Here is a 13,364-nt window from a genome sequence, read left to right as displayed (position 1 = left end):
GTCCCCCACACAGGAGCCCCTAACAATGGAAATTCGTTCTTGCACGGCTCCGGAGGCTGGAAACCTAGGAGGATCAAGGTGTCTCAGGCCTGGTTTCCCCTGAGGCCTCTCCTTGGCTTGTAGATGGCGTCTTCCCTCTGCGTCCTCACATGGCTGTCCGTCTGTGCATGTCGGTTTCCTAATGTCCTCTTCCTGCAAGGACACAGGTCAGATTTGAAAAGGGACCACTCCAATGACCTGATCTGATCTTAATCCCCTCTTCAAAGATCCTATCTCCAGATACAGTCTCATTGACCACCCCAGTGACCTCATCTGCTCTTAATCCCGTCTTCAAAGTCCCTATCTCCAGATACAGTCCCCTTCTGAGGTCCCGGGATTTAGGGCTTCAACATATGGATTTTGGCGACATGATTCAGCCCACAGCTATGGCCCTACTTGGTCGTTTGTGGAAGGCATGGTACGTGCAGCAGCTGCTGCAGAAGTTGATTAGGAAATAGAATGCCCCAAGGACCAGCAGCCATGTTTCAGCTAAAGGCCAGGGTGGTGGAGACGCCAATCACAGCAGTTTCAGCCCATCTGCTGGCCCAGCAGAGGCAATGCCCGTGACAGCTCAGCCCAACCTAAGGGCTTCCAGGAGGGTTGCTGAGGATCTAGGAGGGCGAGGAGGCACCAGGAGGGAACAGAAGGTGGCCAGGCAGGACCAAGGGAATGGCCTGAGTGTCACCCTGGGCCCAGAACATTCCTGGATATGGCACACTGGGTCTGAGTCATTGTGACCCCAAGAAGTAGACTCCTGCTGGGCCATCCCCAGCTTCCCAGTCAGCTGAGGTAAGCGTTGCTCCTACTGGGTGACCGAGCATTCTAGAGGCACTGGGTGTGCCCCAGGCTGGGGTCGGAGTCTTCTGTGTGGGTTTCCGTCCAGCTTAGCCTGTGACTCCTTGGGGACACCGTGTTCCTCATCATACTTCAGCCTCCTCATCTGAGAGTTTTTATTGAGGTCCCCGCGGTTCTGCTCTGGCTGTCATCCTGTGCCAGCCCACTCCTCACTGGCCAACCCTGAAACCCTGGGGTCTGCACTTGGGAAGTGGGGTTAAAAACTCTCATCCTCTCTCACTGAGACTGTTGTTTTGGCATAGATTAAGGTAAATTTTATCCAAAAACTTCTCGAACACTGTTAGTGAAACAACATAACTGATTTTTCACAAATGTTCTAGCCATATTCTGCCATCTGTTCAGAACTCTTGGGAGCACCCCACCTGAAACTGCCTTCCGGGTGGACGGCATTCTTTAACTCTTGTCTCCTATGGGGGTGGATTTGACTTTTGAGTCGCTTGTTTCAGGGAATGGTCAGTGGTCAGGGAATGAATCATCATCCAGCTCATTTGTCCCTTCGAATCCTGGACACAGAATGAGTCCTCTGAGCCCTGAGGTCTATCAAAGGACAAAGACACAGCAGCAGCTGAACAGGGTGCATGTTGTGCTTCAATCTGTGTCAAAGAGGAGGAGGGACACAGACATGCGTGGATGTTCATGTGCTCACACATGTGGACACACACCTGGAATGTTTCTCGGGGGAGGAGAGCTGGGGGCCTGAGGGGTCTGGGGGAGGGATGAGCCTTCGTTTTTACTCTACCCTTCTGTTCTTTTTGTTTTTGCTTTAAAGAAATCAATTGATGTATTACTTTTTTCCATTAACAGATGTTTTTAAAGAAAGAGCTGTCTTTCTAGCCCCTGGGAACCAGAAAATAAATGCTCATTGAAAAAAGGCTCTGCCCTCCCCACTACAGAAAGGCCTCACTTCATCCCAGTTCCAGACGACTTCTCCCTTTCCCCAGCGTTCCTAGTCAGCAGCACAAACCTGCCGAGAGACACACCTCCCAGAAATCCCCGAATCCCCTCGTTTCCTCTAGTCGACTCCTCAGGCAGCCTGGTCCCTCCCTCCACCCTCTCAGTTTGTGATTGGACATCAGAGACTCACTTTGGGCATCTGGGATGCACAGACACCCTGCAGTCCCCAGGTCCCTCGGATGGGGGAGGTGAACTATGTCTGTTTCAGTGGGTGAGGCATCTCCCATGGGGGAAGCCCAGTGCCCTGCAGCAGCTCTCCAGGTGTGGCTTCAGACATGGCCTGGTGGTCTGGGAGGTGGAACAGCCTCTTGTTCGAATCACCAAGGCCTGTTCTTGGGATGTGAAAGAGTTCCTGGGGGGTGGGGCTTGAGACCAGGACGAGGGTGTGGAGACCAGATGAGCAGGGACTCCCCTGAGGTGTGGCCCTGTGCAGGGACCGCAGGTCAGGAAGAGCAGAGGGTCAGGAAACCTTGAAGCCCCTCTGCTTGCAGTGGTCTCTGCCTCCCCGGAAGCCATACAATGTTTTCTGGTTTGCTTGCCAGAAGCCAGCTGGCCCCTTCTGCATAATCCATGTGTGTGTACACATCTGTGTGCCTGTATGCATGGCGTGGTGTGTGCGTGTGTGCAGTATGTGTGTGCTTTCACATCTGTGAGATGAAGCATGCAGAATTTCCTGACTCATCATCCAGTTCATTTGTCCTTTTTCCTCTTAGATATCGAACATTTTATTATTTTATTTTATTTCTTGAGATAGAGTTTTGCTCTTGTTGCCCAGGCTGGAGTGCAATGGCGCGATCTCAGCTCAACACAACCTCCACCTCGCGGGTTCAAGCGATTCTCCCGCCTTAGCTTCCCGAGTAGCTGGGATTACAGGTATGTGCCACCACACCTTGCTAATTTTGTATTTTTAATAGAGACGGTGTCTCTCCATGTTGGTCAGGCTGGTCTCGAACTCCCAACCTCAGGTGATGCACCCATCTCGGCCTTCCAAAGTGCTGGGATTACATGTGTAAGCCACCGCGCCCGGCCAGACATCTAACATTTTATAAGGAAGTCTTACCATATGCCTGCAAGTATTCAGAAGGCCAAGTTGGGAAATGCCCCAACAGATTCCAAAAATAGGACTTTTCCCCTTTTCTAGGTTGGGGAAATGTTTTGCAGAGGTGGTTCCAAACAGATCATCACTCATCAACCATTATGTTCTCAGTAACAGGACGGTGAAGCATGCAACTCTTTGTTGGGCAGAAAACTGTAAAATAAGGAAACAGATATTGAATTTCAGTGTTTAGCTCAATTGATGACAAAGGGTTATATTATCATTAATTCATGTTTATTGGACTTCCACTGGGCACATGTTCTTTTTCAAAAATTTTATTTTAATTTTTATGCAGAATCACGGAAGGGTCCTCTTTTTAAACGTCGGAATTACAGAAGTGTATTTGTCTGACATTAGACGGAGTTCAGTAAATATTTGTTGAACGAATGAACAAATTCGCATCATGCTCCATTTATGCTGCAATATTGTTACCTCTGCCCTTTTAAGTACTCTCACTTTCTCCTCTTAGGAGTTTTTTGAAACCAGTAGGAGCCCTCTGAGCGGTGCCCACTGGAGGGCACAGCCGAGAGGTGCAGTGTGAATTGGGCGCCCAAAGTCCTTGCTTAGAAGATTTTTTAACAGAGGTTAAGCTTATGGTATTTTTCGTGTGACAGATTGTATTTCTTTTCATTCTCCCTAAAATGTTCAAAAATTAAAGGGTTTATTTTTTAAACTGGCAGAATGCATTTTAAAATAGGAAAGCAAATGCTAGTACCAATTTTGCATTTAATAATAAAAGGAAAGTGTGTTTTTTAACTTCATAAAGAATCAAATTGTTAGATGATTCCCATTTGGAAAGATCATGAATGTTGATGTATTATGCCTTGTCCTTTTTTTTCTGTTTGGTCACTGTTAAGTTGAAAATAAGCTCCAAAAAAAAAAAAAAAAAGAATTCTGGAAAAATATCCCCCCAAAATCACATTGTTCTTATTTTATTACTTTTTTTTTTTTTGAAAAACCTAAGCATATATGTTATTGGTAAGTGTCTGTGAGTAACAAGAACAGGAACACTTACTTGCAAACTATTTTAAGTAAGAATGACTCATTTCACTCTAATTATTGCAGGCAACATTTAGGTATTATTTTCATTAAGTACACTATTATTTGTGGCAAATTGTGCTGAAACATTTGTGTTTCCCCCCCAAGGTCTTATGGACACCACAAATTCACCTGTTTAAATACGGAATTTACGGCGGCTGGAAGCACTCCTATTAATTCTGTTATATGTGGTTTTGGCTCCCTAAATAATGTCTAGCTAAAACCTCTCTTATTACGTCCAGATGCAATTCATTTGTTTCTGATATGCAGAACACTGGAAATGTATCAGCCTTTATTATTCCTCATCGAAATGAGCGCCTTTAGATTTCTAATTATATTGTCTAATAAAACTAAACAGTCAATGCTATTTGCATATTATATGAAGAAGTGTCATACAACAAACTCATAGCAGTCAATTAACATAAAAGCTAATTATATATCTCATCAGCTTACAAGAGTTTCTGAATTCATGCTTCCCCTGTTGTAGCCTAGAGCAAAGGAGCTTTGAATTTTCACTTCTAAATATTGACTTTTAACTAATATCAGCAGTGATTTCAATTTTTATGGATGAAAAGTTAGTGATTAAACTAGATGCAATATTGCTACAATGCAATTAAAATTTTACATTAACTAAACCTCCAGAAAGAAAATCTTTGCTACAATGTGAAATTAATTATCAGTCACTAAGCAGGTTAAGTACTGGTTTCATATCTGAAGGACACTCCAAAATAACGATAAAGATGAGTGAAATTTATTGGAGGTTGTCAGACTGTAATGGCAGAGACAGATATACTACAACGACAGTTTCCACTGTAACATAATTGTATTCCTGCTGATTGTGACAGCTATCAAGCAAGAAATTTACTACAAGATTAACAGAGACACAGTAATGAACAAACATGGAGGCATGCTGTAATTGGCCGTTATTAAAGCGTTATCATAGCGGTCTGTAATAAACTCCCTAGCTCCGGTTTTCTAGAGAAGTCAAAGTCAGAACTTTCAAGTACTTTTTTCCATTCTAAAGTAGGGATGTGGGTATCCCCCCACCCCCATTCCATTGCTCACGTAACAAGCACAAGGTCAGAAGAAACGTAAAGGGGGAGAAATAGGCACTACATTTAGGAAGTATGATTAAGAGTTATAGGTGGGTTTAAAATTTAGGAAAAGTTAGGATTTACTTGGAGTGCTTGGGGTACTCTAAGATAGCAATGAAATTATCATGGATCATTTTTCTACTTATAACTTGTACCAAACAAGTCCATATGTAAAAGCAATGGCAGATAAGAAAACTGTGCCAGTGCGTGGGTTTTCTCTGGATACACAGGCCTTCTCATTCATATTTTAATGAGGTTAGTATCTCTGAGACAGTCCTTGGAGGGCAGAAGCAAGGCTCCCTAAGATTACAATAGGAGGTGCTTTATTGACAAGTACTATTCAAAATCTTCACAGTATAGAAAGACTTCGTTTTATTCCACTTGTCCCAATACTTATTGGCCTCTTATAATCAAAACACTTTGAAGTGGGAGGGGGGAAGCCCAGTTATTCTGTGAACAGTCTTTAAATGTACTCATCGTAGTTCAACTGCTTAGAATCATTTTAAACTCTAATCATGTACATTTGAATAAATGTATAAAGAGCTGTAATGCATAGCATCTTTTTCTTAAATATTTTCTCAAAAAAATTGATGCTCTGGCATTTTAGGATCAAAATGTTTCTTAACCTTCTGCAAAAATGAGCTCCATTCGTGTCACGCTGGCTGTTTTCCCTTTCCTTTTTTTAACCAACATCATAAGGTAGTGTCTCCGAGCTAGCTGCCAGCAAACATTTTCTAGTTTTAAAGGATGTTTACTTTAAAGGGCTAGTGAATCACATCAAAAAGCCAGTCAACCTTCATAGACTGACAAAATTATAGAAATTCACACGTTTGCACCTTGCCATATTTGTGTTAAAATAGGCAAAACGGTAGTATATTCAAACAGGTCAAATTACACTTTCAAAATAAAAACAATCCACTGGGAGGTGGAAAGTTGTAACATGGGGAACTGTTTCCAAAAGGTGCAGCCTAGGAAGTGAATCAAATGGCCCGCAGAAGTGAGTTGTGGAAGGCCTTCCACACAAGCATCACAATTTTGCTCAAAACTTATATGCTCAGCAATTTTTGCAAATAGCTCACAATATTCTGTGAATTGAAAAATTAGTTTTCAGCGTGGTCTCTACTCAACATGAATTAGGTGGTGTATTAGGATGGAGTTTGGTGTTCTAATGGAAGAAAGGCCTAAGTTTCTGAAAGCCCCGGCGATCAGACCATAGTGCCTCCTGGCTCTGTCCCCATCCCCCCAAGCATCAAGTATGTTTACTTTTCAGATGGGAAACCAGACGGGGGGAGGGAGGAAGGGAAGAAGCGAGAGAATGAATTTCTTGATTACAGTTAGATATTTTTTAATGAAAGAGTCTACTCTTCACTTTCAGGTAAAATGCTACTCTGTTGACATCCAGAAGCTACTATGAATATATTGTATATGTATCAGCTAAGGAAATAATACTTAAAATACATGCATCACAGAAAACGAAAACCTCCATAATCTTTCCGCTAGTGATCTGTCCGGATTAAATTACATTTTAAAATCTGCCTCTGCATTTTATAGTTTTTCCAATGATTAGCATGTGTTTAATTATTTGTTTCTGTAAATTAATAAAACAGATTTTCAGTTTTGTTTGTTAATCTACGTATTGTGTGCATGTTTTACAACTTAATCAATGAAAATTAATGAACGGCATAATTAAAGCGTAAGTAGAACGCAACTTGTGTTTGAAATGTGCACTTTGAGCCGCTTAGGCTGCAGTTTTTGAGGGCAGACATTTTTAGAGATTAAAACATTCGTGAGTTTTAAAAACGTGGCATTTGAGTGATTAGATACATGTGGTGGTATATGCTATTAAATAGTCCATAAGCTATTGGACTTCCGATTCGAGTGCTTGGGCCTTGAGAGCAGCTCAAAATCAAGCTCCAGTGGAGTCGTGGGGGAGGAGGAGGGATGTTACCTGTGCACAGGGGAGGCGCAGCTGATAGTTAATCGGCGGCTGTATTTCTCTGGCGCGTCCTCTTCCCAAGTCTCTTTTAGAATGTTTTGACAAACTGGCTTCCTTATTGAAACGGGGGGCGCCGGTGGCGAGGCGGGGCGGTTTGTAATGGAACCTGGGTCTAAAGAACACAGGCGCACCCTCCGCCCGCGCTTTCAAGGGGACGCCGCCGCGCCGCTGATGAGATTTGTGGCCAGATGGCGGTGAAGCGCGGAGACCCTTTGTGCGCCCCGAGCGCGCCTGTGAATGTAGCGCGGTCGCTGGCACCGGAAGGGTTCATACTGCGCCTGAAAGGGGACAATGGAGGCTGGATAGATCAACACTGCAGAAATCGAGTTCATTTGTGATTCAGCCCCTTTCACTGCGGTTGTCATGCAAACTTCCTACTTTGATCAGCAGAGGGTGGAGAGGGAAAAAGCCCGCAAAGGCCGCGGGCTGCGGCGCGGTCCGGCGCCCTTGGCGGCTCCACGCCCCCTTCCGGAAGGAGCCGCGGGGACGCCGCATCCTGCACCTTGACCTGTCTAGACGGCCCCGAACGTTTTGTCTCCGTTACCAAGGGCGAGGGGTGCTCTTTGACCCGCGCCCGGGGCGGAGGTGGTGGCCAAAGGGTCCAGCTGAATCCTCGCCGAATTCCGGAGGGAGAGGGGCGAGCGGGGACGTGCACCAGCTGTTCCCAAAGAAAGCAGCCCAGGAGCCCGCCTGGGAGATGGGGCTCCCGTCCGTGAGCCCCTTCCTCTCCCAGCCCCGCGTCCACCCCAGCCCGGGCCATCGCGCGGCTGCAGCGCGGGGGACGCGCAGCCAAGGGCAGCCCCGGGGTGGGCCAGACTTTGGGCCTCCTCAACTTCTCCCCGACTAAGGGGGTCTGCAGCCAGCTGAGCGCGCGCTCTCTCTCCCTCTCTCTCCCTCCCTCTCTCTGTCTCTCCCTCCTTCTCTCTCTCCCTCTCTCTGTGTCTCTCCCCCTCCTCTCTCTCTCCTCTCTGTCTGACAAGTAGATGGATAATAACTGCCATTTTCTATGCGTCATGCTTTTTGCTACATGCTCAGTGACTTCTAAACATGATTCTATGTAGAGGTATAGTTTCCAGTTTGAATGTATTTTTTTCTGTACACTTTGAAATATATGCACTTTTTAAAAGCTAGAATTTACGCTAACCCCGTAATGATGTAAAGCAGGTTGTTGTTACATTGTAATAACAGTCTACGGTGCCGTCTACTGTGTCTGTGCTGGGGAAGTGGCACACGTTTGCATTCATGGAGAGTGTGGCGTTTCCATGTGGACTCGCCGGAAGGTCTTTGAAGTAACAGTAACATTAAGACAAGTTTCCTCGCCCTGTCTTTCTTCTTAGATCCCCCTAGCCCAGTCGGAGGCGTTCCTAACGGACCTTTTGGAGAAAGTCTGTGAGCGAATGAACGACTACAAGCTTGAGGAAGACCCTGTGACGAAGGAGAGAACTTTCAAGAGATTTGCTCCTAGGAAAGGAGACAGAATATACCAAGAATTTAAAAAATTATATTTTTATTCTGATGCTTACAGACCTTTGAAATTTGCGGTAAGCTCTCTTCCTTGCAGATGAATCGTATGATCCAGAAACGTGTTTTTGGAACTCTTTTTTGTTGTTTACTACTCTTGTTGTAGTTGAGTTTCAAGATATGGAACATCACAATGCACATTAAAATGTCACCTGCTGACTTTGTTATCTTGCTGCTTAAGTGCTCACTATACATTTGGTAACTTGACTTTTGAGACCCTAAGGGGTTGTGGCAATTTGTGGTGATCAATGAACATGTTTCAGTGATACTTTATGGAAGGTGCTGTTCACAAATCCTGGGGACTTGAAGACACAGTTTTGCACAATGTTTTGCTTAAAACATTTGTGTAGGGACTCCGGAGTGGTCTCCGTGCTGGTGCGAGGAAGGTTCTCTCACAGGTTTCCACGTAAGGAATCAGGGGCTGTGGTTTCCAGGTTAAAAGCCAAATTAAAACGAATGTCGCTTTCAAATATTTACAACCAAATGCTAGAGGGAGAGTGATGCAACCATCTCTTTTTTTCTAAGGCTTCACAGAGGAGGGAGAATTGTATCCTGAGTTAATTCAAGTATTCTAGCCCAAGCTAAGTTAAACAAAGGCTTAGGTATGATAGTGGGCTTGATGTCAAATTTCCTTCCAGTATAATGTTGATTTTTCATGAATGGTAGTCTCTGGCTTGCTAGAATATGCTTGGCAAAGTACATTGCAATATATTTCACTTTAGTCAATGCTGTTGAATCAGACAAAGTGATGGGCAGTCCTGTTTTTAAAAATGTATTATTAAGTTCACACATTGGCCAGAATATCAGGCCTGCTGGATCCTTGAAATAAGGGCTTTAGCCGATTTTTAAAGATTTTATTTTAATTAGAAAGTAAAGGCAATTATCAGGGTTAAAAGTACCACAGAATAAGAATGGCAATGAATAAGTGCGTTTGTATTTCACAGGTTTTAAATAGGCAAAACCTGTGAAATTTAAATCTTTTAAAATGCCATTAAAAATTTTTAGAGTCTTGCTTAATGAACTCAGAAAATGATTTACAAGTCTCTAGTGAATACCGTTGGGTAACTTCACAGCTCCTTAAAAGTATAACCTGGTAGTTCTTTAACAAAGAAACATACTTCAGTTAGAATTTAAGATTATCAAATGCGGGGGCATATTTGAGCACCCTCTTCTCTGAAAAGTCAGGGTTTTTTGTTTTGTTTTGTTTTGTTTTTCCTCTTTTTTAGTGAAGTGAAATTTTGGATGGATCTCTAAATAGTATGAAAAGACACTTCCCGAAGTAACTGTCAGGTGTGTTCTCCACGGTGAAACTGAAGATGAGTTTGTTTTGATTGCTGAGAAGTCTTAATTGTTTTCACACTTTCAAGCCACAAAATGGATTTTTATGTTAAATCTGAAGGAAACTGGTTTAACCATTTCGAGGAACTGTGGTCTTTTAATATTTTTTTTGGAATTTAAAAACCGTTAGACTTTTCAGCGCCTTAAATGGGAGGCCCGTTTCTTCCTATGGCTTCCATTCCAATTTAAGGAAGTGAAACATGCAAAGAATGATGTTCCTTCCTCAGCCTCCCACATCTTCCAACACAACTCATCATGTACTTAAGCCCCAGGAAAATGATGCAATTAACATTCTGGGAAGAGGGTTAATCCAATGCAATGATGTATTAAACCAAAAGGGCTAATAAAAATGGACCACCTTGGTTACATGATTTCCTATGTGTAGCTAATAAATTGTTGCAAAGTCCTTCCTAACAAAGTGCCCCGCCAGTGTGCGTCTATCCACATATGTTGTTATTATGTTTCTGCAGTGTGAAACTATAATAGAAGAGTATGAAGATGAAATATTCTCACTTATCGCCCAGGAGGCACACTATCTAGCTGACAAGCTGTGCAGTGAAAAATCAGGTACTGTGTCTGATGTAACATGTACTCGCTGCTCGCACACCCTCTGTCTCTCACTCAGCCTTGCAGCGTCTTGTTTGCAGACCGAGCCTCGCTGCCTCTCTGCGACCCACAGCTCTGACACAGGATCCCCCGTCTCCGCTGAATCAGAAACAACAGCATGTGAGAGAAAACAGATAAACAGAAACCACAGGGCTGTGTGGCCTTCCTCTTTCTACTTTCTTTCCTCTACATGTTAAGTGAATTCAAACATTCTTGATTTCCAGTTGTTAAGGAGAAAATTCTTGTTCAGCATTAGAAGACTCCAAAGTACTTTCTTTTTAAGAACTTTGAGAGAGAGGATTTTTCCATACTGGACCAGGGAAGGAGACCCTCACTTCATGGCTTGAGTATTTGCTACACCAGCAGAAGGTGCGATTTTTGTTTTGTAAGAACTTTCTAAAGTTTTTTTTGTTTGCTTGTTTGGGTGGGGGGGATGCTGGATTTTTTTTTTCCAGGTTCCATTCCTGTATCCACTTCTTAAAAAAATTTTTTTTCTGGCTCAGAGGATGGAAAATAAGTTAATTCTTAAGCATATCCACACACTCAGAAGCTGGAAAAAATTAGCAGAATTGTATTTATAACATACAGAGTTGAAAGTGGTCACTGACTCTCCACTCTGTTGGCTGTACGTAGACCTTCTAGTCCCCTAACTTGGATGCTTGTTTAATACATTTATAAGAATGGAGTACACAGTTGTGCATTCTTTTTGGATATCTTTGGGAAGAAATGAGTGAGTAGATATGAAGACAATGACTTAAAGCCAGTGGGGTACTTTTAAACAATGTGGAAGTTTGAGACAATTAGCATTCAGCAGTTGTTTACAGTAAAGTATAGAATACACCTACATCCATTATATCAAATGTAGTGCCAAAGTCCTTAAAATAACAGCTACTGCATATTTGTAGATAAATATTCATGTCATCAAAAGCCATTAAACAAGAAGTACACAAATCCCCCATTAACAGAACAAGTAAAGTTTTTTTTTTTTTACTCTGAGTAGATAATTGGGTTGTTTCCTGTTTAAAATCCAGTTTTAATGAAGCTTGCAAAAGAATACAGTGAGACGATGTAGTCAGGATTATTCAGGCATTTGGCGTAGTTTTCTTTGATGTTGGAGATATACTATAGAAATGTGTGATGTCCATAGCCACAACTTCCCACAGAAAATGTTTTTAAAGTGTTTCAAACAATTCAGAGATGTATGTAGGCATTCAGATATAAGCAAAAATGTGATGAACAATATTTGAAATGTTGATTTTCCGATTTTTTCCTCATAAAGGACGTGGTCTATGACAAACGCAGATCCACTGCTACATGGGCCCTCTCTCAGATGCTCCAGGAGGACTAGAGAGGGTTCCAGTAACTAGTCCCAGCAGTGGTCACCCCGAATAATAATATCCTGGGGAAAGACTACTCCCAAGTTTGTCAATTTGACTTAATTTCAATAATCTTAACTACCTTTCTTCATTCCTTCTGCCTATTTATAATTGGAATAAAAATTAACACTAACCTTGGGAAAATGCAAGCCTAAAGAATAAACCTAAGATAGGTGCAATTTTGCAAGGATAAAATGAAACCTGATTAGATAATTCTTAATTGGCATTTGATTTTTAAAACACTGATTAAGTCCTTACCACTATGAACAGCAGTGTTGGAAGTAAAAGGTGTGAAAGATACTCAAAGGTGCAAGCCATCATTGAACCACAAAGTAGTGAAACAGGGTGAGTCCTTTCAGGTAACGTTTCTTCCTGAAACATATTTATGGATGTTCTGAACCACTCATAAGTTAAAAACCGAGAATAAATTACTCCTAGAAAGGGACTAGACTTCTCCCACCCACTCGAAAAGCCCTGCTGTTGAAGTGAGTTAATACCACAATAACAAGGAAGAGAGTTTCTTCAAACTGAACAATTTTTGATAGAAAAAGCTCAAGCAACACATCAATGATAAAAACTGTGATAAGCGACTAAAGCAACAGAGAATTCATGCATCTTAACACATGAGGATGGTTTCAGACAACTGAAGGATGAGATGTTCGTATAGTAGAAAACTCCAGATGCACTGGTGCCTAATCGAAAACACAAGGACAGCCACTTTACAACCAAAATATGACAGTCACACTCTGCTTTGTGAAAGCGATACTTTGCCCTGTGATCTAGCACTACAGCTTTGCTGTGATAGATTCTCTAGAGTTTAAACAGTGTCTTAAAGATGTGACTCTGTGTGTGTGTGCGTTTTGGAGGGTATGGAACTGCACATTAAGCAATAACTATTTACTGAGTGTATACTAAGTGCAAAGACACTATGCTATTAAAATATTCACACGCTGCTTTTAGGAAGATAAATATTTAGAAAATAGACATTGGTAGAATTAGAGGTTTTATTGAAAGTTTAGTTCCTTTCTACACTTTACATACATCTTGTTTATATAAGAGTTTCACTTTTTTTCTTCTTAATGCAAATTATTTCACTTTATTTATAATAATCACATGTTGGCCAGTAAGGGCATGTTCACAGACTCTTCCAAATATTGAAGTTCTAACATTCACCCATACACAAAAATAAGTGGGGAAGAATGGAGAAAATATATATGTCAGATTTAAGATGATTGTGTTTGGATGAAAATATAACACATCACTGAGATTTTCATAAACATTGTGTGTCATTTTTTTGATGAGTGAAAAAAATCTCAATGAAAGGTTATAGGATTACAAGTGAATCTGTGGCTGCCACTGCAGTTTATATACTGGATAGAATAAAAGTCATCAAATGTACTCGGTTTTTGGAGTGTGAGACAGAGTAATAATAAGGGGTTATTCCTCAGATA

At 42.2% G+C, this 13,364-nt stretch overlaps 1 protein-coding gene and 1 long non-coding RNA gene across 5 annotated transcripts in view; one reads left to right on the top strand and one right to left on the bottom strand.

Annotated features, from left to right (window-relative positions):
- Nucleotides 1-13,364, top strand: part of CNPY1 (canopy FGF signaling regulator 1) — a 41,991-nt gene that overhangs the window by 17,099 nt on the left and 11,528 nt on the right. For 2 of the 4 annotated variants that reach the window (XR_012433130.1, XM_015448337.3), the window contains exons 2-3: nt 8,410-8,613; nt 10,402-10,498. Coding sequence is in view for 3 of the 4 variants with exons in the window: in XM_015448337.3 (XP_015303823.3) it covers nt 8,410-8,613; nt 10,402-10,498 (301 nt within the window). In the remaining variant the exon portion in view is untranslated. Of the gene's footprint in view, nt 1-7,341; nt 7,430-7,560; nt 8,136-8,409; nt 8,614-10,401; nt 10,499-13,364 lie in introns of those variants that run through there. The other 2 variants (XM_065542844.1, XM_065542843.1) reach the window with 2 other exon arrangements.
- On the bottom strand, nt 2,580-8,002 carry LOC141409963 (uncharacterized). The gene is made up of 2 exons (XR_012433131.1): nt 7,025-8,002; nt 2,580-3,097 (listed from the first exon to the last, which is right to left on the bottom strand). It is a non-coding gene; the product is annotated as an uncharacterized lncRNA (long non-coding RNA).

Source organism: Macaca fascicularis, chromosome 3 (genome assembly GCF_037993035.2).
Source record: "Macaca fascicularis isolate 582-1 chromosome 3, T2T-MFA8v1.1".
In the NCBI taxonomy this organism is placed as follows: domain Eukaryota; kingdom Metazoa; phylum Chordata; class Mammalia; order Primates; family Cercopithecidae; genus Macaca; species Macaca fascicularis.
This window is presented reverse-complemented; position numbering and strand designations above follow the sequence as displayed.